Source organism: Akebia trifoliata, chromosome 1 (assembly GCF_017979445.1).
Source record: "Akebia trifoliata isolate Shusen 1 chromosome 1, ASM1797944v1, whole genome shotgun sequence".
Classification (NCBI taxonomy): domain Eukaryota; kingdom Viridiplantae; phylum Streptophyta; class Magnoliopsida; order Ranunculales; family Lardizabalaceae; genus Akebia; species Akebia trifoliata.
The window spans coordinates 470481-495675 of record NC_141375.1 but is presented as its reverse complement, the minus strand read 5'-3'; the positions used below and the strand labels follow the sequence as shown (position 1 = coordinate 495675).

The 25195-nt window shown below is 34.3% G+C and overlaps 2 protein-coding genes across 6 annotated transcripts; one reads left to right on the top strand and one right to left on the bottom strand.

The window, feature by feature from the left end:
* Positions 1 to 2551: 2551 nt before the first annotated feature.
* LOC147410232 (lysine-ketoglutarate reductase/saccharopine dehydrogenase bifunctional enzyme) lies at positions 2552 to 20620 on the top strand. 5 transcript variants are annotated; one of them, XM_086432956.1, is made up of 25 exons: positions 2552 to 2669; positions 3267 to 3532; positions 3618 to 3704; positions 3778 to 3907; positions 4672 to 4845; positions 5185 to 5267; positions 6285 to 6401; positions 7654 to 7729; positions 8778 to 8949; positions 10215 to 10311; positions 10460 to 10626; positions 11253 to 11310; positions 11523 to 11663; positions 12682 to 13020; positions 14992 to 15072; positions 15500 to 15565; positions 15694 to 15811; positions 16826 to 16955; positions 18106 to 18185; positions 18367 to 18525; positions 18924 to 19167; positions 19466 to 19574; positions 19861 to 20022; positions 20103 to 20172; positions 20322 to 20620. In XM_086432956.1, the coding sequence occupies exons 2-25, from the start codon at positions 3281 to 3283 to the stop codon at positions 20372 to 20374; spliced, it is 3165 nt and encodes a 1054-aa protein (XP_086289082.1). In that variant the 5' UTR covers positions 2552 to 2669; positions 3267 to 3280; the 3' UTR covers positions 20375 to 20620. The 5 variants fall into 5 exon arrangements, with proteins under 5 accessions (XP_086289082.1, XP_086289091.1, XP_086289100.1 ...); XM_086432965.1 differs by having other exon boundaries at positions 2583 to 2669; positions 3264 to 3532; XM_086432974.1 differs by lacking the exon at positions 2552 to 2669 and having other exon boundaries at positions 3064 to 3529.
* Positions 20621 to 22925: 2305 nt separating this feature from the next.
* LOC147410231 (RING-H2 finger protein ATL3-like) lies at positions 22926 to 24855 on the bottom strand. The gene has a single exon (XM_086432938.1). The coding sequence runs from the start codon at positions 24199 to 24201 to the stop codon at positions 23326 to 23328; it is 876 nt and encodes a 291-aa protein (XP_086289064.1). The 5' UTR covers positions 24202 to 24855; the 3' UTR covers positions 22926 to 23325.
* Positions 24856 to 25195: the final 340 nt, after the last annotated feature.

The window sequence follows — 25195 nt, the reverse complement described above, 5'->3', positions numbered from 1 at the left end:
CTACTACTCAAATATTGCAGATTCAAAATCCCAAATGCAGAATGTCAAAATGTATAATGAAGTAATAAATCTCGGGAGTCCACGGTCAATCTACAGGTATTGGCTAATGTAACAAAAAATATCGAATACGAAAAAAATTCCTTAATTTGTAAATCAAAAATTAAATTTAGCTTAATAAAAAAATTAAAATTTAATTTTGAAAAACTGTTACGGAGTCAAAGATCCACCACAAAATTGCAACTGATAATTTTTATCATTCAATTAAATCTGAATAACAATTCAATTTAATTAAAAATCTAGAATTAAAATTTGAACAAAATATATTTTTCATAAAAAATTAAATTTATTAAATATTATTTTTCTGAAATTTTTGCACCTTAATTTATTACATAAAATCTCAAGCATCAAATGTAATCGGAATATACATCTGAACCAAAATTCTATAAATAAATTAAATTATCAATAATTAAATTAAATAATAAAAAAATAAATTCAATGAAGTTAATATACAATCTTGTGGCTTGCCTTCTCACCTTAACAATGATTTTAGTTGATCATCGTAAAATATATCATTATTTTCATCGACTAAAATAAATAAAAAAAGAAAATTGGAGAGGATGTGAACACAACCCGATTTCTTTTTCACGATGAGTCATTCTTCGATCATTCACCTTTCCTTCTTGATAGTTGAATTCTTAACAAGTTGGAGAAAAATTGAAAAGTTTTAAGAGAAAAACTAATGAACAAGAAAATTAGGGATATAGCCACGAGATATGATTATTAAGTGGGCGAATTTTGAAGATACTAATTGTCATATGATTCACAATTAGGATTCGGAGTAGAGGAGATTAAATAAAAAAAATAAAAATAGAAACAATGAAAGATTGGAAATTCGTGGATGAGTAGGAAGAGATCGAATGAGAATAGGAAAAAAAAAAATAGAGGAGCGAAGAGAAATTGTGGAAGATGTGGGACGTGTGGTAGAAAGAAAAAATTGAGAGACAAATCGTTGGAAATAGATAGGGAGAGAGAAAATTATAGGCAAATATGGTACGTGGGCAATATAGAGAGAATCTCTCTCAAAATTTCTACTTTTTTCTTTGACCCTTGTTTTCTCTAAAAATTTTCCTTCACCTTTTTTATATTGTATTAGATCACAAATTCTATTTTTAACATATTTCTTTCACTTTAAACCTTCCAAACATACAACCAAAAAAATTAGCAAATTAATCTTAAATAATCAAATTAATATTAAGTAATAGTTATAAGTTAAGAGAATTATTCATCATTATATGCAATTATCATCTTATTTGATATGGAAAACTTAAATTTAATAATCCAATTAGATTATTCTTAGCATCAGCTTATCTATTAACTTTAGAATCTCAAGGTGTTGAAGTTGACATTTTCTTTAAAAATTATCCTCATTCCCCGATTATGAACTGTAAAATATATTCCTAGGATACAATAGATCCCAATCCCTTTATTACCTCTTATGTTTTTTTCATCACAGAAAGAGATTCCAACACTATATTTTTAGTCCAATCAGATAGAGAATAGGTATATTATTTTAGTTGAAAATATCAATTGAAATTTGATTTATTTATAGTGGCCATTGTCACTATCCAAATTGACACTCAAATTTTCCCTCGACATTCTTTATTTGGACGATTTAGATCACTTTGATGGCATTTATCTAAAAAGCGGTTTATAAAATTTTTATAAAAATTCCAAGGGGGTGGCTAAATGATAATAACTTGGGGTCAAGGAATCTACTGGTCTCAAGTTCAAATCCCACTACCCATAAAAAAATTTGGTGACCAAGCACCGCTCCACGTAGTGGGGTACAGCCTGAGTGCAAGGCGTAGGGACTAGTCTGGTGCGCGCAAGCTAGCTCGGATACCCTTCGTTATCAAAAGATAAATATATATAATGGGTGGCGATCAAGGGCCAACTTTTTGGCAAAACATGAGTTAGAAGTTTTGGAACGGGCTAATTTTTGGTGAGGATGATCTCTACGGTGAGGAGATCATCCTCACCAAAAATCAGCCCATTCCAAAACTTCTAACCCCATCAAAAATAGTTTACATAAAATGAACGGTCACGATTTTTCAACTTGTAAACATGGGTTAGAAGTTTTGGAATGAGCTGATTTTTGGTGAGGATGATCTCCTCACCGTAGAGATCATCCTCACCAAAAATCAGCCCATTCCAAAACCTCTGACCCATGTTTTGAAAAATGTTTTGCCAAAAAATTGGCCCTTTGAACGTGACCCATATATAATCACTATGAAAAGTACCAATATTCACCTCGTATTGGTATTAGTGTTAGACGTCACTTTCAGAATTTATAAGTGGATCAACTTTTCCAATAACTTAATCAACATATGTGATGATTAGATAAGATGCCACGTGTCCCATTGATAGATCCCTTTACATTTTACTGGCCTCTCTAACTAACACTAGGGCCCACTTTTTTGGATTTTCTGCCAGATATCCACGTGTATGATGATCAGAATCAGATATATATTAATTAAGTAAACCAGAACTACCACGGCACCATCTTCTCTCTCCGTCTCTCCGTCTCGTTATTGTATAAAAACTAACGCAATTGCTGCAGAGATTATTGGTGTAAAAAGTGTATTTTTTTTGTTGGATAAGTTTTACAGGTATTCGTTTTAATGTTAAAATTGATTTTTTTGATCTTCTACTCTTTTCTTTTACATCTATGCATGTGGCTTTGCTTTGTTTAGAGTTTCCCTTTTTATTTATTTTAGATTTTCTAATTTGAGATTGAGTGTAAGAAAAAAGGTATCATTTTTTAGTAATTTACAGATAAATTTGTCCAATATATTAAATGTTATTTGGTGTAAAACTATACAAATTTATGTGAATATCAGTGTTCATTCATTCTTTAATTTTCAAATTTGTTTCATCCAAGATTATAGGAAGAAATATTACAAGAAAGCAATTTAAGGGTTCTGCAATTTTGTTGTTGTTGTTGTTGTTGAATCTTTGAACATAAAGGCAGGCATCCTTTTTATAAGCCTGAAAATTTACAGAATTAAGTTTTGATTTGATTTCCAACAAAACATCTTCTTTTCAAGTGGAGAAATAATTTGATTGAGGTTTTCAAAGTCTGCAAGTGCTTTTGATTATAACTATCATTCTATATTGGATTAAGTTAGATTTTTGCTCTCAAGGAATTTGTTGGGTTTTATTTAAATAATATTAGTTCTAATATGTTTCTTAATAAAACAAAGTAGGTGAAGAACACACCATGCTTGGAAATGGAATTGTTGGAATCCTTTCTGAGTCTACAAACAAGTGGGAAAGAAGAGCTCCTCTAACCCCATCACACTGTGCTCGCCTTTTACACAACGGTAGGAATAAAACCGGTGTGACCCGTATAATTGTGCAACCATCCACAAAGCGCATCCATCACGATGCACTGTACGAGGAGGTTGGTTGTGAGATTTCGGAAGATCTCTCAGAATGTGGTCTTATCTTGGGCATTAAACAACCAAAGGTGGTAAGACCATTTGTTCTTTAATTTTGGTATCCTTTAGTTCTAGCAGCTAATGAAGTTTGAGATTGTTATTTGGCTTTTGTTTCAGTTGGAGATGATTCTTCCTGAACGGGTTTATAGTTTTTTCTCTCATACACATAAGGCACAGAAAGAAAACATGCCTCTGTTAGATAAGGTATCTCTTTATTTTGCAATAGATACATTAGATATAATGTTTTGGTTTGAGGATTTTTATTTGTAAATTGTAGATTATAGCTGAAAGGGCGTCTTTGTTTGATTACGAGCTTATTGTTGGAGACCATGGGAAGAGGTTACTTGCATTCGGAAAGTATGCCGGTAGAGCTGGACTAATTGATTTCTTACATGGCTTAGGAAAACGTAGGAACCAATGCTTTCATCCCTTTGAATTTTCTCATTTTATTTTATTAGTTTATTTGCTTAATTCAACCATACTTGTCTGTTGATATAAGGTCGAGTGTTGATCCTTGTTTTTTTTTTAAACTGGAGAATGGCCTGACGTACAAGTTTGAGTATAGGTTTGATTTTATTGGAGAGTGATTTATGGTTGAGTGTATATTTTCCTCCACTCTCGGGTGTGTAATACCCCAATTAAGCCCCGTGACCCTCTTATATTCATAGTTCTCCACCTCTCCAACTGATTGGTCTTTTGAAGTAGTTGGTTGGTTAACATGGTATCAAAGCGCTAGGTTCTTCTAGGTCACGGGTTCGATTCTTTCCACCCTTTTGGGTGTGTCATACCCCAATTAAGCCCGTGACCCTCTTATTTTCATAGTTCTCCTCCACTCCAACAGATTGGTCTTTTGGAGTAGTTGGTTGGTTAACAATATGATGTTTAATAACCTGTAAAATTCCATCCAGATAATCTTCTCTTCGCTTTTAGCAGTCTTACAGGATATAACATTGTTAAAAACTTTAGGGATGACTGGATTTGAATCCGTGATATTTTGTACCCAAAACAAACGTGCTACCAAGCTGTGTTACATCCCTTTCAATTGGCCTACAGTGTCATTATAGAGAATCCCCATTTTGTCGATGGTTAGAAGAATGTTAGTCCTTGAAATTGTTGTGTGATTTTAAATCAATTTTATGGCTTTGACTCTGTTTTTTCTCTTCAATTTCAGGGTATCTTAGTCTAGGATATTCAACGCCATTCCTCTCTCTAGGGGCATCTTACATGTATCCTTCTCTGGTTGCTGCCAAGGCTGCATTGATTTCTGTGGGTGAAGAGATAGCTACACTAGGACTGCCATCTGGAATCTGTCCTCTTGTCTTTGTTTTCACTGGATCGGGAAATGGTATCACAATAACGCTGAAACTCTAAATGTTTTCTTGTTTATGCTTATGCCAAGCCACATTGGATAATTAAACATTCTGTCTCTCTATGTTGAGTCAGTAACAAAGATAGATTATAATATTTTCTTTTGTAAGTTATGGATCACTTGATAAGTGTCGATTCTATTATTTTCACCTGTTAAAAGTGTGTGAAGTGTTGATCCCACTATCTGGGTTTAAAACCTGTTGAACCCACATTCACACTAACACCGAACTCTTGCTTGTCTATCGAAAAAAAAAAATGAACTTGTCTACTACTCTCCTTGCTTGTAGATATTTATTACTTTTTGTTTTTGTTATAGTTTCTCAAGGTGCGCAAGAGATATTTAAGCTCCTTCCTCATACTTATGTGGATCCAGGCAGACTTCCAGAACTCTTTGGGAAGGTAATTAGGAGTTCCATTTCCTTTTCCTTTGTATTCTAATGAGTCCTATATATCCTTGTGTGATTTTATGGTTCATAGATTGTAAGTTTTAGAACTCAAATCCCGTCTTTTCTTCCTTTTCACGTTTTTTCTTCTACCTTGGACTGGGAGGATAAAAGTATGCAGGCCTTGTTCTTAGAAACAGGATTGAGTTAGAGGAGTCACTATATCAATGGTAAGTTTGACCCTCATTCCTTGGTACAATTAATTGAATAGAGGTGACTTCAGGGCAAGGCAATCAATGAAGGTGAAGCAGCATAGGAATATTATTTAGTTCAATAGTTCACTAAGGATCTCAGAGAATTTAATTTGAGATTTCATGTGACTTATAGTCTGATATAACCCTTTACTTGTTTCTATACTTTTAATCTTTTATTAGTGTATCCGAACCTTGAAGACTACATAATATAATGTAACTGTAAAGGGTAGAATCTTAATTTTGTTGAAGGCACGACACAAAAATCGATTGTAGGAAATAGAAAGTTTATCCATTTAATAATCCTTGTTTGTAATATGTTTTTCCTAAAACAGTTAATGGTCCAAACATGATAAAATGTTAGTCAGTTCGAAAGCTGGCTAAACTATTGCAAAGAACCCTGTAAATGCACACGGTCAGAAAATATACATATGAGCTGAAAATTTGATGGGTGCCACCTAAGTTTTCTTCTAGACCAAGAAACCATTCTGATGATTCTAAATGTTGAATCAGTCCCATTCTTGTCAATTATTGAAATGTGGGATTTTATATTCCAAAGGTTGATTCTGATCAATTCGGACAGAGAATATGTTGATTACAACTTGTTTAATAGTTTATCCAAACTTCCTGAGTGCCCCTTTCCTGTTATTGATTTTCATTGATTGGAGATACATGATCTTCCTTCCGATTTTATGCTATTTTGGTTTCTTTTAAAACCCTATTTCTTTTACTGTGTATTATACTAAATACTAATCTCATCCAAGGATTTATGTTCATTGCAGAGTGGGGATCTTGCTCAACATACACATACATCAAAGAGAGTCTTTCAAGTTTATGGCTGTGTCGTAACTTGTCAAGACATGGTTGAACCCAAGGATCCTACAAATAAATTTGATAAAGTATGTCACTTCCTTGTCTTTCTTTCCTTTTGTAAGTGTTGGATTTATGCAAAATGATTTAATAGATATCCATTGTGTTTATTGGTATTTCAATTTTCTTAGGTAGTATATGAATATGCGATAAAATTTACAAGCCACATCCATGTCGTTATTTAATTCTTAGATTAGCTTTTGAAACCAATTTAATGGAATTGAAAGAGGGGTCACTTCTAATTTACGGGTGTTGCAACATGAAGAAAAGTGCTTGCATTAGCTTTTTCTCTCTCATGACCTCCCAAATGAATCTGCAAGCTTCTGTACATATGAATATATTCACAGTCAAGATGTGACAGGTGTTCCAGGAAAAGTAAATTCCTCATTGTAGTATTGCCAAAGCCAATGATTAAGTATCTTCTTTGTGCACCACCTTAAAGGAGTGCAACTTCTTTTTGTGAAAATTTGATATTCACATAGAGAGAAAAACTTTATGTTTGAAAAAAAGAGAGGCTCAAAGCCAGTAGAAACTCGATATGCACAAAGATCTAATCTATGCATTCTATTGGTACGAACTAAAATAGAGGGCCTAAATTTTTCCCTCCCATGTTTGTTGACTTCAGTGAAGAACATTGGCATCAGAATGGGGACTACTTAACAAATTTGACCCATGCAACGTATGTTTATTCTTTATTTACTTATAATAGACAAGGGGAAGTGGCATGTCCAATGAATGTAATGCTCTAGTAATGGCATTACAGAAATTGTTTTTGGTAAATGCCAAAGTAATATAATGTTTTTTCAAGAAATGCTAAATGGGTAACTTAAACCATGTAGAATACTTTTTCTTCAACGTTGGTAGTAATAATATTTTAAATTATTTAGGATACTAAAGGAATTTTTATTTAAAATAAATATTAGCTCTATAGTTAGATAGATAATGTTAGTAATGGATATCATTTGAAAAATTCTCAGTGGGAGATTCCCAATGGATCCATTTTTAACTCTCTAAATGTATTATATACTACATTACAGGCATACCTGCTTATGAGATAACTACCTAGAACACCACTTTGTTTTATAGTGTGGATTAGGATGGATGATCCTTTCGCCAATTTATTGCTCTAGCGATTAAAGACAGCTTATGTCTTCAGTTGTAGTTTTGTGTTGATATTTTTTATTTTCTGGTTTATGTTACCACAATGTTGTAAATAACATATCAGTCAGAATTGTTTGTATCCCCAAGCACATTAAATTTTCAATTTTTATTCTTGTGCAGGCTGACTATTATGCGCATCCAGAACACTACAACCCCATCTTCCATGAAAGAATAGCTCCTTATGCTTCTGTAATTGGTAAGTGAGAATGTTATGTTTAGTGTGTAAAACTCCATTTTATAAATAAGCTGATGTTTGCTTACTGTAATTTTTTTATTTATTAAAATGACTTAAACAATTAATTAAAGTAACTTAAACTTAGTTGATATTTTATATTATACTTTCCTTTATATCTGTCATTGCAACTTACAATAATTCACCTGCTTTATCCTTGGTCTACTTGTTTTCATATGATGCATCAACCTATTTCGTGATACCTCTTATTTTTATCTTATTGGAATAGTGTTTGTTAATTTTGAAAAAAAAATAAAAAATTAAATATAGTATCCAAAAAGTGGTTTAACATGGTAAAATCATGGTTAAAAGTTATTGTATTACCCATTCCAGGATCCTCTGTTTGTGATGGTGTTGTTGATTAGGTTGCAAAGAGAGTAGAGGGAAGATTAGGAGGTTCATGTTTCTGAATTCTATTATTTTTATTTCTATTAATCTGACAAGGATCCCGGTTAGAGCGATTGTGTAAGTTGAAGGTTCTAAAAGAGTGAGAGGAAGCCCAAGAATAATATGTATTGAGGTAGTGAGAGAGGATATCGACACATATAAATTGAAGAAAGACATGGCTTTAGACATAATTGAATGGAGGAACAGAACTCATTCGTCTGGCCAAATTTTTGGGATAATGATTTGATGATGATGGCAAGGTGCAGCAGGCAGCTGGCTTTTTCTTGAATGTGAATCATATCGTTCCTGCATTGCTTTTCAATTGGATTTGTGTGAAATCGTCTTTTTTCTGTTTAACTTTCATGGATGATAAGTAGATCTTAAGCTACTCTACATTGTGAGGGATTTGTTACTGGTTATAGGATGCAGTTGGTTTACATATGTTGCTAGTTTATGTCTCAATGTGTTTCCATTCATTTAATATTGTTCATTGTCCTTAGAATTCTACGTTGAGAAATGTTACTGCAGCCAATTGCAACCTCAAATGTATGATTATTTCCCTTCCCAAGCATGATTTTCTGGAACTTTTAACAACGCCCAATGCTTTTCGTTTAATTGGTGGCAGTTAATTGCATGTATTGGGAGAAAAGATTTCCACGGTTACTTAGTACCGAGCAGCTTCGAGAACTAATGAAAAACAGAAGCCAGCTAGTGGGGGTTTCTGATATAACTTGTGATATTGGAGGCTCACTTGAGTTTGTTAATCAATCAACATCGATAGAGAGCCCTTTCTTCAGGTATTATTTTGGCATTTTTAGTTGATAAAGTGCATCTTGTTAAACCATACCCTGTTTTGTGGAAGATATTTTTGTTATATATAAATTTTCTTATATGTATGTAATACTCATAGTCTTGATTAGCCAATTTGACAAAGATGTGGCATTGGTATGAAATGTCCGACGCACAGCTGACATGTCTGTATTCGAGAAATGCATTTTTTTATTACTTTAGTTTTTATTGGTAATATAAGATATAAAGAATGCATTTAAAATATCTGATATAATTTAAAAATTATATAACCAGATATAAATTATAGCCTGGAACAAAATGTTAATAAACTAAAATTTGTTTGAAAAAGTGTGTAGCCAACTCTTCGATACAATAAAACACAGTGTTCAACATAAAAAATGGAATGTCCTTGTTACATAGTGCCTAGCCATGAACTTGTGGTTTTAAGTGATATTACTGTTAGAGGTACCTCTGTAGTTACGCATTGTAGAAATATCTGTACATGGAAACCTCTGTTTTCTTTAATTTTATTTTGTCGGGGGTGGGGTAACTGCTGTACTTTGGAAGTCTTAATTACTGGAAATAGCATTTTATTATGTTTTTTTTTCTCTAATTTACCAAATGTGGTCATCTATATATCATGTCACTTTTTATTGGCATGAAACATCCCTTGACTTGTTACTCTTTCCCAGCTGACAAAGATGTTGAAGGAATTAGCTATTCATTTGTTTGGCTGTAATTATTTGACACAATCTCTCAATGGAAATCCTACTATGGTGCTTGCTGATATTTCTAGAGACAACTTTCCCCTCTCTTCATTTTTTGTATTGATATCAGTATGGAGAAGCTAATATGTTGATCTGCATGCATGATCATTGTGGGATCATCCTTATAACGTAATGTTGATAAGTCTGAAATCTTTTAAACTCATTTGTAGAATCTAAATAAACCTACCTCTAGTTGACAATGATTTTAGATATTACATGCCTCATTTGTTTGCATTAGAAACTTCTAAAAGTTATTTCACTGGCAGGTAAAGAGCAATGAATCTATCTGTAGGACATATCTGTGTCCATTTCCTGTTTGTGGATAGATGTTTGCTATATTTTTCTTTATAGTTTGTTTTATTTGATCTACATCTCATTGGGTGCAATTTTATTTTCAGCTGGCCTTTGTTTTCCTTGTCTTGGTAAAAAAATAAAATAAAATAAAAAAACTGCCCAACTACTATTAAATCATTTATCTTGATAATATGGCTGATCATGGTTTTTAGGTATGACTCCTTTACTGATTCATACCATCTTGACATGGAGGGCAATGGTGTGATATGTCTAGCTGTTGACATTCTTCCAACAGAGTTTGCAAAAGAGGTAAAAGATTCTCATTAATAAATCCTTTATTCCAACGGTTAAGTTTTCTGTTCTATCTACGTGCAAGATATGAAGATTATTTTGGGGACCGCTGAATATCTTCTTAACTCTCGAGTTCTGGTTCTAAAATATTTTTCATTGTGTAAAGGCCTCCCAACATTTTGGCGATATCCTGTCACAATTTATTGGTAACTTGGCTTCCTTCAAAGATATTTCAGAATTGCCTTCCCATTTACGAAGAGCTTGCATAGCCCATGAAGGAGCACTTACTTCCTTGTATGAATACATCCCTCGTATGCAAAACTCTGATTCAGAGTAAGTTTCTAATCCTGTCCCAGTCTTCTTCGTTCTTTTTCTTCAACTATAAGTTATATTTGTATGCTTGATGAACTACTCCAGTTTTTTATTTTATTTTTTCACTTTTGAAATTGTCATTGTGAACTAGTTACACATGGTTGTTTCATATTATACTTGTATGTTTTGTCTTTTCTTGTTTTTTTTTTCTCTCCCTTTTGGTTGTTTTTTTATCCTACAAATTTACTTCCGGATGATACATTTAATCTTCAACTGTACGATGTCATTAACTAGAACAATTCATATAAGAATGAAGTAGAATGTTCCAACTCAAACTAGTCACTTCTCTAAAAGGTTATAATTCATACGAGAATTTTATTAAAATATTTTCTTCTTTTCTTTTTTTGATGGGTAAGCTGGACTTGTACCCACGACCTCAAAGTTGGTTTGGAACGTGTCAAGCCAACTGAGTTATGGGTCTAAGCCCTTAGTAGAATGTTATCAACTCAAAGTAGTCACTTCAGTAAAAGGTTATATCATTAGCTTCTTTTAAATCGTAAACTGTGAAGTATATCTGTATGGTTTATGATGTTTTTGTTTTATATATTTTCTTTTCTTAACAGTTAATATCTCTTCTTGATTTGCAGTGATTCATCCGAAACTATTCCAAATGGAAACTCTAGAAAGAAGAAATACAATATATCGGTGGGTGTTAGAATTTTTGCAGCCATCTAAATGGTTTCTGTCATCTTCCTCATACCAAATTTATGAAAATTTTCCTTTTCATTCATGAATTAAATAATGTTAGTTCCCTAATTAGTTTCTGGATTTTATGGATTATCCTATCATTTCTGATAGTTGTTAGGTTAGGTTCTATTCGACATTAATAATCTTATATTCTTATTTAAATTTGACAGGTTTCTTTAAGTGGTCATTTGTTCGATCGATTTCTAATAAATGATGCGTTGGATATTATCGAAGCTGGTGGTGGTTCGTTTCACTTGGTTAGTTGTGAAGTGGGTCAAAGTGTGTTAACCATGTCACATTCGGAGCTTGAAGTAAGTTTACCTTTTGCTCAACACTGATTTTTCAGAAAGGACTATAGCCATTTCTGTGGATTGAGGCATCTTTTCTAACTATGGAAATTCATAAACTTTGTGAAATAGCCATCTCTATATTGCATTTGATCTATACTACAACAATCAATTTTACAACTTGGGATCTCCATTAGAACTGCAGCAATTTTATCTTATTTATACACAGAATTTTGCATGTGCGTGCACATACATGAATGTATTTTTTGTGTGTGTGTACTTATTGGACTAGTAACCTATATGTGGATTTAATCTCTTGATGTATCAATTAATTCCATAGATGTGCCCACATGTTTGGTTGTTGGTGGGTATGTTCTGCATCTCTGGCACAGATATAAGTTGCTCTTATTTTAACCAAGGTGCCATTTTTTTCTAAGCATGGTACCATTGATGGTAATGCCTCTACTCTACCTCCAAAGAGTCAGTCACTTAAATTATAATTGAAAATCAATGTCAGATCAACAGTTTTTGCCTTGAATTTTTCAAATGTATCAGACATAACAAATATGAATTGTTCAATTAAACATACAAATGAAGGTTTCTTTTGGAAATAATACTAGTTCAGAATAAAATTGATTTATATTGGAACTAAGAACAAAAGCAGAATAGTAGGTATTTATCAAATGGGACCATCTGTAAACCTCACTTATGCGACTAGCTAAGTTGATAGGCATTGCTCATCTAATGCAAAGTATAGGAGAAACATCAAATACTCTCAAGAAACCTTAATGAGCACTTTGCCATGTGTTTTCATGAAATTCTTATACTTGGGGAGATTTTCTTTTCCTCCCTGCTAGTCATTAAACTCTATTTTTGATCCGATATAATGTATGGTAACCAGAACAAAAGAGTGATTGAATGCAGAATTAACAGGTACTTGTGCATCATGTGGTAATCTTTGGGACTTGTTTCTACGAAACATATTTGTCTGGTTTTATATTCTGATCTGTTAGTCAACAGGGGTCTTCTGGCTGTTTGACAGGTTGGTGCTGATGATAGGGCAGTTCTTGATCAAATCATTGATTCCCTAACTTCCATTGCTAATCATAGTGAAAATTCAGGAGTTTTCAATAAAGAAACAAATAAATTATCTCTGAAGATTGGTGAGGTAAGTAAGAGTGCGGCATGCAACATGGAGAAAAGACCCGCAGTCCTAATTCTAGGTGCAGGCCGGGTCTGCCAACCAGCTGCTGAATTCTTAGCATCAATTGGGAACATTGCGTCTCGCCAATTGTTTAAAACATGTTTTGGGGATGGTGTTGAAGTTCCTAGAGATTTACAAGTTATTGTGGCTTCTCTCTACCTAAAGGACGCAGAAGAGGTATGCTTGTGAATTTGCTCTCAATATTCTTAATCTAGTTTTCTGGTTAGAAGTTTAGGACTTTGTACACCAATTCTTCTACAAGTATCGTTACTTTGGTATTCATCAAAAGTAGTGCTTGTTGAGCCTACTTATTTAGAGATGCTGTTGGAAGTCAATCTTTCTTTCTTATAATATGCACACGAGGGCAAGTGTGTATGTGTGTGTTATGCATGCTCTCTATGTATATGTGCATCTTGGCATTTATGAGTGACCGAGTGTGTGCATGACTCTGAATCATTAAAAGTGATCCAACATAATTTACAGGTTCCCTTAAATGTAGGTGGAATGATCTGGGGGGAGATTTAGTTGGTCCTTTTAGGAGTTTTGTTTTAGTTAGCTCTCATAGGAGAGGATTGGGATACAATAAATCTAATAGATTACCAACCTTGTATGCCCTCTAATGATTGTGTATCCTGAAAGATTTGAAAGAGGCATCTTACACATAATGCTGAAAGATTTACCCAAAAATTGAATTCTGTACTGTTGGGTTTGGTGATATAAAATCATCATTCTTTGTTTCTTAAGGTTAATGGGCTTTGTCCAAGGGTATTTTGGGTAATGTTATTTCATTAGCTTATGAGAAACAAAAGGGGTTCCTAGATGATAGTTGTTGTCCATAAAAGTGGTTTCTCTAAAAGGGGGTTTCTCTTTTGTTAGAGGGTGAGGAAACATTGCGTCTCTATGTATGTATTTTTCTTCTCTTGTAAAACTTAAATGCTCAAGGTTTTTGAGAGAGATCTTCACTTTGTAGTCGCGGGCTTATGACAATGGGACTAGGATCGATTTCTTGTTTGAGTTCTTACTAGAGTTGGATGTAGAGATTTGGTAGGTTTCACTGGAGAGTTGGAGGTAAGTATATTGTAATTTCTTCCTTGAGTAGTGGATGTAGCCCCATTATGGGTGAACCATGTATCTCTTGTGTTGTGGTTGTGTTCATTTCTCTACTTTCTTTATTATTACTTGCATTTTCTTTGCAACATGTTCTTGGGGTTTGATTGTTGGAATTGATTGCTTTGGTATTAGAAGGGATTAATTACAATTATCGGGTTCCGAGTGTTGTTTGGGATCTAGCCACAACATGTACAACTATCTAAAAAAAAAAGTAAGTGAGATGCATTAAAAGAACATAAAAAATGACACGATACCTTTTATAATGGTTCTTTACAAGGTCTACATAATGATTTATTATTTTTAAGAGGAAAATTTTGCAAGACAAAGTAAGACCAGCTATGCTGTATGGAGCTGAATATTGGGCAGTCGAAAAGTGTCATGTTAATATAGATTGAGCAAAGCGTAGATGAGGATGTTGAAATGAATGAGTGGAAAGACTACGAAAGATAAAATTAGAAATGAGCGCATTTGGGAAAGTGTAGTAGGTCTAATACGCAATTAGCTAAGAGAAAGTTGATTGAGATTGTTTGGGCACATTCAATAAAGGCCGATTATAGCCCCAATTAGATGGAATATGTACAGAGAAGGTGCTAAAATAGTGAGAGAAAGACCCAGAAGAATGTCAATGAGACTGCGAAAGTGTGTTCATAGCGGATATGAACACACTTTCAATAATATAGGACATGGCTTTGGACATAATTGAATGGAGGCCAGGGGCATGATTTTTTTTATCTAACCACACACACACACACACACACACACACATATATGTATATATTTATCATTTCATTAATTTTTCTTTTAAATATGACTTATTCATATTGTACATGTTATGTAATATAACTTCCTACTAGTTGCTTTTTTATATATTTTAAATGTGTGTGTGTGTGTGTGTGTGTGTTTGTGTGTTTGTGTTTATGTTTGTGTGCATATATGTGTGCCTATATACACACATGTATGTGTCCTATATGTCTTATATTTACTAATTTATGTTTCTGCATATTGACGTTCAATTCTGGGATAATGTATCTAATGTAGATTATTGAAGGTATTCCAAATGCAAGAGCAATTCAGCTTGATATAATGGACCATGCAAGCCTTCATGAGCATATCTCACAGGTAAAGCCTTCCCCGGGATACATTTTAAATCAAACAGATATTTCTGCAACCACTCAATTCTAGTTTGTATCATCATAATGGGTGTATCATTTCCAAAAACAAAAAACAACTTGTTCCTTCTAATTTACAAATTTACAAGGAGGCACTTTTATACCTTGAAGTGCAGTAATCTTTTTTTCTTTTTTTTGTGCCAAGTTATAAGTGCAGTAATCTGAATTGTACTCCAAGTTTTATAACATGATTTCAAATCTCAGGGGCCCTTTATGATTGACAAAGAACTGGTTTTCTTGCTAGATATATTTTTATTTTATTTGTAGTTGTAAATTCAAGTGATAAATTTATTTTCTAATTTATGTTCATGTTGATTAATTTAAGAAGCCATGATGATGATCTATCGTCATCCGTATATTTTCTTTGTAATATGCAGGTTGAAGTTGTTATTAGTTTATTGCCACCAAGTTGTCACATTGTCATAGCGGATGCATGTATCAAGGTAATTTCCTCTAGTTCAATATGCTGAATGACTGCTTCCTTAACCATTCATCTACCATAAAAAGTAGGTATTTGGTTTTAAATGTTTTCTAAATAAGAAAAAGTTGGTGAATATATTTCTCACTGCAGCTTAAGAAGAATCTCGTTACGGCCAGCTATGTTGATGACTCCATATCAAAGTTAGATGATAAAGCCAAAAATGCCGGTATTACAATTCTTGGTGAAATGGGTTTGGATCCTGGCATAGGTGATTTACCTCAATCATTTTTGCAATTTAATTACATAATTAAAAATCATGTTTTGCAGCATAAAATATCTAGTAGAAAGATGACTGAAAACTGTGAAAAACTTATTGCTAGTTATCATTTATTTGTAATTTCTTAATGTTTGTTAAATGATTGAGAAACCATAGTGAAGATCTACCCCCCAATAAAATCTACTGGTGAAATATTATAATCTGCTAGAATGGGCTCCTGGACATCATCGTGATTGAGGAAGAAAACACTAAGTGAGACCCTATTTGCTGACGATGTTCTTTCTTAAGGTTTTGATTTTCCAAGTTACTCTAAGTTCATTCCTAGTCTAGCTTGAAGTTTTTTTCTGGAGAATGAGAAACATTTGTCTGTGTGTGCTTTTTTTAGAGGAAAACACATGGTAGGTAAATGTTGATCAAGGTAGTGTAAGACAACAAATTTTGGTGCTAGCACCAACCATTTAATTAATCCCACATAGATATCCTACAATGGAAACATATCTTCTCAGATGATCATACCACCCAATAGAATGGATGACTATGATCATCTGTAACCAATATAGCTTTTGTTGACAGTTCTACGGGTCGTTGCAAAGAGTAGCTTGGATATCCTCTCTTTAGTATTATTGGTAAGTTTTAAGTGAATAGTGTATATGAAGCACACAATGAAGGATACTTAGTTTTTGAGTGCATGGTTTCATCATCATCATCAAAGCCTTATCCCAAATATTTGGGATCGGCCGAGCAATATTTGTCCTCAATTCAATCTTGTCTAAATCCTTGTCTTCTTTTAATTCCAGTGTGTGCACAAGAATTCATGTTGTAAATTAACATTGAAAATATTTGTTTTTTAACTATATTTTCCCTGTTGTATTTTCATTTTCTTGATATCATCCTAATGTAACATAAAATTAGACTTAGAGCTTTATATCAAATTTCTTATGGAAAAAAAAAAATCCCCAATGTGAGATCTTTGACCGTTATCAACTGTCGTTTTGCATTCTTCAGATCACATGATGGCAATGAAGATGATTGACCAGGCACATATGAGAAGAGGGACAATTAGGTCTTTCACTTCCTACTGTGGGGGACTTCCATCTCCATCCTCTGCAAACAATCCACTAGCATATAAATTCAGGTATACGTTTTTTTAGTTTTTAGGTAAGGAGGTGAAGGTGGTGTGCAAATTTTGGTGGGTTGATCATATTTTATTTGACAACTGGTACCACATAATTTTATATGAAGGCAACAAATTTAACCCTTAAAATGGGCACAACTGAGCATCATACAATCATAGTATATCGTGGACCTTTAGATTAAAAAAATATATATAGTATGGTTAATTTTTGGTGCTTCGTACTTCTACACTATAAATTTCTTTGTGGGGGTTAAATTTTCAAATCACACTTACCTCGTCACTATGTAAAACACAATAGAATTATATAAACCTTATTTCCTTATCTCCCTCATCTGTTGTTGAGTATGGACTCCTTAACTCCCTATAATGGACAAGCTCCTTAACCTCTATTCTATCGAGACTAATTAAAAAAGGAGAATTTGTTGTAGAAGCAGTCGTAGAACTGATTCTAATTTATTTGGAAACAGTGGCCATTTATGTATTATCTGAGGGCACCAAACTTAACCTCAATGGGGCACAACATGAAAAATCATAGTTTAGTTTAGAAATCTAGACATAAAAAACTGGTTATTTTTTGTAATTGTTAGCTAAATTATATTTCTTTATGGAGATTGAGATCCTACAATCAAAGTATAAAACTCAATGTTCCAACTATAATGTTATGATGAATTCCATAACTTCTTCATCGGTTTTCATGCTCGCTACTAACATGAGAAGTGAAAGACAATAAAATGGAGTCATAGATAAGCCAGTATAAGGAAATACAATCAATTTCTACAGAAGAAATCTTAGTTGATGGCACATGCTGTATAACCAGTTATGCATTGTTTTCTCTGGAAAAAAAAATTGTTTAGCAAATGATTTTCACTGTCAAATGATTGCCTTCTATTTAAAAATTAAAAAATTAAAAAGGCAATGGTCCAAAGAATGCCTATTGGTTGGTTTTTCATGGTCATGTGAATTAGTTGTTTGTTGACCTATAGGAGGGAGATCATGTATTTATAAAATTCTAAGGGTGCCCTTTGACTTCTATGAATCAATATTGAAGTATACTTTTGATTGTTCAACTTCCATCCAGTTATTGTAATTCTTATTTATAATTGATAGATTTATGGAAGTTACGGTATCATCACTAATTTGGGTATTTCAGTTGGAACCCTGCAGGGGCTATTCGAGCTGGGTCCAATCCATCCACTTACAAGTCTCTTGGAGAAATTGTGCATGTTGATGGTAAGTTCTCTAGTCATTGACTCAAGGGGTACCAAGTGTGAGGATATGTGTGTGCGAGTCTGCGTTTGTATTCTTTTTTATCCTTTAATGCTGATATATAAAGATCTCTGTTTGTAGAAAATTTAACTCAGTTTTTATGATTTTCTTTGTAGTTGTTTAATTATGCAATGTAAACTTTCAGGGAACAAACTTTATGATTCGGCTACAAGATTCCGAATACCTGATCTACCGGCTTTTGCTTTAGAGTGTCTCCCAAATCGTAATTCTTTGGTCTATGGGGACTTGTATGGAATTGAACATGAAGCATCAACCATCTTCCGGGGAACTCTCCGCTATGAAGGCAAGATTTTTGTTTGGCTTTAATTATCAGAACACCAAGGTTTAAAAACTCAGTTTAGTACTCAAGTAGCTTATCCAGTTAACTTTATGCAATCAAAGACAAAGACCAAGTAAGAGGTTAACTTCATTTTAATTAAAACGGAGAGAACCCAACCAGATATTCAAATAACTCGATTGGGTTCTTGAAAATTCCTAAATTTTTGACAACCTTTTAAATGTGGAAGAACTTCTTGTAGTGCTTCACTGTTGAGTTTACTTGGTTGGACAACCTTTCAAATGTGGAAGAATTTCTTGTAGTGCTTCACTGTTGAGTTTACTTGGGGACGAACCAGAGTCAAGTCTTGTAATGTTAAACCTTCAGTTCATCTGGAACTCATTTTGAAATTTACTTCTCTGTAGGATTTGGTGAAATAATGGGAAGTCTAGCAAGAATTGGATTATTTGACACTGAACCCCATCCTATGTTGAAAGAAGAGAAGAGACCTACATTTGGCATCTTCATGGAGGAACTTCTAAAAATTAAGAGGAAAAGTGACAGTTTGGAGGGAACTTTGACAGATGAGAAGGAAATGGCCGAAAGGTTTGTTAAACTCGGCATTTGTGAAGAAAAATCAGCTGCAGAGAAGACGGTAAAAACCATCAAGTAAGTTGGAGATAATTTTTGGCAAATTTTAATAGTCTGGAAAAATTTATAGATCAGACTGTTAAGAGTGTCAAGTCCATCCGATCCAAACTATCCGCATCTAAGATTGATTAGTTTGTGAAATGTGCATGTGTCATGAATGTTATGAGTCCAAGGGGGGACCATGGACCTCAATCTATCAAGTAGTTTGGATCCATGTTTCAGATTTGACTCCGATTTTACATAGCAATATAAACATTAACATTTCTCTCTTTGGTGAAATTTTAATCACTATGACTGTTCTTTCATGCTGGATTAGATTTTTGGGACTTCACGAGCACACGGACATTCCTGCATCCTGCCAAAGTGCATTTGATGTGACCTGCCTATGTATGCAAGAGAAATTAGCCTACTCCGACACAGAGCAAGTATATATGTTTCTCTTACCAAAAACTATTCTTAGACTTTAATCTGTTGTCCTCCTTAAGCTTTTTTGATCCCTGTATTTCCACAAAATCATATTCCGACACCACCATTTTATGTACTAAAGTGTTTTTTTTATTTTATAAAATGTTGTGGTGCACCTCCTATGGGTCAATATATTCGGAACACACTAAAATTGCTTTTCATTGGAAATTGAAATATCAAGAAAAAGTACACAGGAACGGTTTTTTTTAATATTAAACTCATTTACTTGAGTGCTTCATGGATCAGGATATGGTTCTTTTGCATCATGAAGTGGAGGTAGATTTTCCAGATGGCCGACCTACAGAAAACCATCGAGCCACTCTTTTGGAGTTCGGAAGGACTAAAAGCGGTACAACAACAACTGCCATGGCTCTCACTGTGGGGATTCCTGCAGCCATAGGAGCTCTAGTACGACTATGCATCTTAATGTTTTTCCACATCATGACTTGTGCTACTCAGAGACTTATTTATTCATTTTATTTGTTCAGCTCTTACTTGAGAACAAGATCAAGACAAAAGGTGTCATAAGGCCTCTTGAACCTGAAGTCTATGAACCAGGTGAGTCTAACTTACTCATAGGTTTAAAAGAAAAATGTTTCATGGAATTATAAGGTGCCCATCAGCTTGATATTTAAGAGAAGTTGCCCTTGAATTTCCCCTTATATAACAATTCCTGATTAATACCATATTTTTTTATGGTTTGGCAGCACTGAATATTTTAGAAGCTTATGGTATCGAGTTGTTGGAGAAGATCGAGTGACCTGGACCATGCACGAAGCTCTCTGTTTGCAATCTAGAGCTTGTGACGTTCAAAAAATAGATTTGTATATTCTGTTATTTCTATATTGTAAGAATAAGAATAATATTAAGTTATGAATGGGATTTAGTGAGATCCCAATGGATTCACCAAATCATGGTTGTGTATACCACTGATAGCAGAAAAGACCGAACAGAACAGTTTCTTGTTTATAAGATCTATTTGTAGAAAGATTGTAGTTTTGTGTTTCTTGACCATACAGAAGGAAGGGCTTCCAACTATCTACATGGGATGGCAGTAATCATAATTCTAGCTCATGTATGCAAACTAAAGTGATACTATTATTATTGTATGAACATAACCGCCCCACTTGAATCCGTTGTTTTCCAACTAATTTATCACCCACTTTGATTTCACGTTTCTGTGAAATATATACACGAATAGTTTCTGGATTATAACTAGAACCCCCCTTTTTCTGGATCCATCTCACATCAATAACTCGACCTTTGCCACCTATAGGTAGTTTGAGACAAGTTTCCTTTGCAGTGGATACCTGAATGCCAAGTATGGCTCGTAATAATCTATCTTCCGGGGCATACGACGATTCTTTCGCCATCTGAGGCGTTAATTTACCTACTAAAATATCACCTGTTTCGACCCAAAATCCTATAATCATAATCACAATTCCATTTTTGTCTAAATTGAGGAGTAAACCCCACCGATTTAGAAAGAACTTTCAAGGGAAAAAAAAAAAACCAACCAGATATCTAAAACAAGAAAAATAATTATAGCCAATGGTATGATGGCTAGGGAAGTCTTGGGGATATAATAAAATAACACCAAAATGAGGATATGCAAAAGAAACCAGGAATTGGTTTCTTTCTAGTCAATCAGATGTGATCAAATGCAGGCTTGCCAAGTTCATGCAATATTTTTATCGAGGCGATCCACAGAAAAAGTGGAGTTGGAACAAATACACAAGTCAACAAAGATTGTAGGGGTTTTTGGCAGAAGTTTAAACTGAAAGTTGGATTGGTTTTCATGGCTGAAACTGAGATTATTTATTAGCCATAGTGCCATTAGTGATAATCAAGTTGGATTGGTTTTCTTTTTTATGTTGCTTTTCTAAGAATTGCTCAAACAAGGTTACACATCTCTTTGTATTCAAGGTCATTAGGAGAGGTCTCTAATTTTCTGTTGGGGAAGAAAATCACTGTACCATGTCGAAGGTAGACTGCTTTTATCACCAAAACTATTTATTAATAATAAATCTTTCAGATAATTTTGACTCCTGAAGCAGATAATCAATGTCAACTGCTAATCGTCTCAATTTTCAACCATTTGTGAACAGTTTATGCACTCATCCCGTCATCCGCAAAATGAGTCCGACTTTGAAGCGGCCAGCCCGATTTCAAGCCCTCATTTTTTCATAAATATTTGGGATACCTCCCTGGAAACACCACGTGTCATGATGCAAGGAGGATTCCTTCAAAGTTTTTTCCCGCGAAACAGTGTCATGTTGTCAACCCCAATAATTGGAAGAAGTTGTAGACGACGACTAGGTGATGCACTCATCTGCTAATATTTGTTCAACTGCTTTTAAGATGGGAAATAAACAAATTAAATAAGACTAAACTGTCCCAACCATCTGATATGGTCAATATTTGATTTTGGAGATCTCATTAAAGTAAATAATCCATTTCTAATGTAGGAGTTGGTTCTATAATTAGTGTGTCAGATTTTTATCTTTTTGCCTTCTCAAGAACAATGAAATACTTATTTTAATAATATAATATAATCAGTTTTTTTATTAGCATTAGTATTAAAAATAACTTTTTTAATATAATTTAGATAAATATAAAATGTTTCATGTGTGCCATGTTTTTGGGGGATAGGTGTTACTCCCATGTTTTCTTGACTTTTGTCTTCTATATTCCTGCTAGAATGACCCACCTGACAAAATGAGGACTGACAGACCAAGGGACCCCCAATTTTGAAATTTCAAGGATACTTGGCTAAATTCATAATAAAAGGTTTTCAAAAAGATAATGTAGTTGTTATGATTTTCCTTGGATTTAGGAAAGTTTCAATCAACTTTCATGAAATTCAACCTTTCCATTGCCTTGAGTGCCTGACACAATCCATCATATTTTTATCAGCTAATTAGTTTGTGAGATCTATGTAAATGATGTCCCTTTTGTTTCGAATAGATCCGAGCAAATTGGACAAGCTTTTATGTATTTGATTTCGTTCTAAACTTAATGGGCAGATAAAAAGCAAATCCCTTCTGCTTTTTAACCAAAACCACGGCTTCCCAATGATTTTTTGTTTCAATTTTCGAACTAAGACCATTGTTTACAGAGATCAAGGTGACGACTAGTTCCAAGTTGGTCTGAAACTTAGTTTGAGTAGAGTTTCTTAAAACGAATTCCCTCAAATTTTATAATCGTAGTTATCTCTATTAACACAAATCAAGTAGTGACATAGTTGAACCTACTAGAGAAGTTTTCAAGAATTAAGAAACTACACAGATCAATTGAAGTACAATCAACACAAGCATAAATAGGAACAAAACAACAATATCAACAGCCATTCCACATGCATTTGAGAGAATGAAAATCAAAGAGTTTCATACTAAACATCATTTGTAGAAGAAACACATTGCTCCACTCTCTCAAACAGAGAGGCCAACTTTCTTTCTGTACAATTCATATAGATATTTGGAATAAAAAACAACAATACAAATACAAACTTCCTTATATAAACACAAACCGATCGGCGAGCTCCACTGCTGATCTTTCTTCTCCATCTGTAAAGAATGAAAGAACATTGGGAGGAATAAATTCTTATCTATTGACCCGAGAAACCCATCCATCACCAAATAAACCACTTCATCAAATTCTTCTGATCATCGTCTCCTCCAACCCAATATCGATATTAAATACATAACAATTTCACGAATCTGAACTTGTCTTTGAACTCTGAGCTCTCCCCCCTTCCCCGAGTTCAACATCAACAGAACTAGGACTACCAGGAATAACCCTTTTCTCTCTACTCAAAAGCCTCCTCAATGACCTCAACCGTGTCGTCATTGGGGACTTCAATTCCTCCTCGGCATACCTACTCGCCGAAGGAGACAATGATGAGACCCCTTCGCTCAAATGCCGGGGTATATCAACCACTAATGTTCCTTCTGGCATAGTTGCAATTTGTGAAGAAGATGAAGAAGGCCCTTCTTCTTGACCAGGGCCCCTAGTACTAACCTGAGTCTCATTGCCCCAAAACAACACATTCGTCGGGAAATTCGGATATTCTCTCGAATACCCAACCGTCGGATTTTCCTCAAGTGGCTGAATTTGTGGTGATTCCACACTAGAGTTTGTGGATTCAAGGGAAACTGTGTCTCTACAAAGCGGACATGTCGAATGAGATTGGAACCACATGTCGATACAATCAACATGGAATCCGTGATTACATTTCGGGAGCAACCGAGCTTTCTCCCCATGGGAGAGCTCACAAAGGCACACTGCACATTCTAGCCCATCCTTGAACTCATCAGGATGAAAGACTATGACTGGGAGAGACCGAATGACAGACGGTTCGAGCCCTCGATGCATAGAGATAACGGGATCTTGGTTTGGGGCGAAGTCTAGGCGACGCCTCGGCCGAGAGGGATACGTGCCATCGGGTCTTCGGCTCCAAAACCATCTGGCATAGAGATGGAGAAAGAGGACGAAAATCAAGACTAAGCAGAGAACAATGATGGCTGCCACCATGATATTGCCACTTACTTGGACAGCTTTGGAGTTATCAAATGTATGATCTCCCATTTTTTATCTCTCTAGGTTTTAGCTTCTCTTCTCTTTTTTCTCCCTCAAATGCAGCAAAACCCAGGTAGGATTCTCAAAATTCAGTTGAATCCAGGAAAGATTTGGTCTCACCCACCAAAGATTCTTCACCTCTAGTAAAACCCCAGCAAGGATTTTGTTACATAGATTGGATATTTCCTTAAATCTCTAATAATTCACCAAAACCCACTCTGGATTTGAAAATTGGGAATTGGGATTTACTCTATAATCTGACAAAATTTCAAAAACCCAGACAGGAATTCTTTCTAAATTTTCAAAATGGAGAAAAACCCACTTGAGATCTCTGACAAAATTCCAAAACCCAGACAGGAATTCTTTGTAAATTCTCAAAATTGAGGAAAACCCAATTAAGATCTCTCTCTTATAGCTCAAAAATTGTCAAAATCAAAGGAAACCTTAAGGTGGGTAATTGGGTTTTTATGCAGAAGAACAGAGAAATGGAGAAGGTCGGAGAGAAGAGAAAGTGGAGTTAGTTCTTTATAGTGGTAAAGAGACATAAATAAAACGAAACAGAAATCAAAAGGAGAAGTTTAGAGTTAAGAGAGGTAAGACATGACGATGAAGTGAACCAATGTGTTGTGAGACTACAAAGTTGAAACTAGTACCCAATTTCACACCGTTCCGACTCTTCTTTGTTAATTGTTGCTTCACTTTTGGCTTCTTCTTTGAGTCTTTGACTTTGACTCGTGTTATGGAGGTAATGTTTAATTACTTAACTACCCCTAATTTATGAAGAACTTTCCTTCTCTTTTTTTTTTTCTTTTTTTAATGAATCGTGATAATCGGACTCACCCACGTGACATATTCAATCGACACCCCTAATGTGACACTAAGATCTACTCAAATATTCCTCAAAATATAGAGATGTATGCTTAAATCACCCTTAATAATCTTGTAAAGGGGCACTCCTTTTAATCCAATGGAATTAATAATCAATGTTTTGGCCACCTTTGAT

Excerpts from the sequence above, each read along its gene's own strand:
- LOC147410231 (XM_086432938.1), bottom strand. The coding sequence starts at position 24,201 with ATGGGAGATCATACATTTGATAACTCCAAAGCTGTCCAAGTAAGTGGC.
- LOC147410232 (XM_086432956.1), top strand. The coding sequence starts at position 3,281 with ATGCTTGGAAATGGAATTGTTGGAATCCTTTCTGAGTCTACAAACAAG. Across the intron at positions 5,268-6,284 it reads TTCCAGAACTCTTTGGGAAG|AGTGGGGATCTTGCTCAACA; the intron begins GTAATTAGGAGT and ends TGTTCATTGCAG. Across the intron at positions 11,311-11,522 it reads AGAAGAAATACAATATATCG|GTTTCTTTAAGTGGTCATTT; the intron begins GTGGGTGTTAGA and ends TAAATTTGACAG.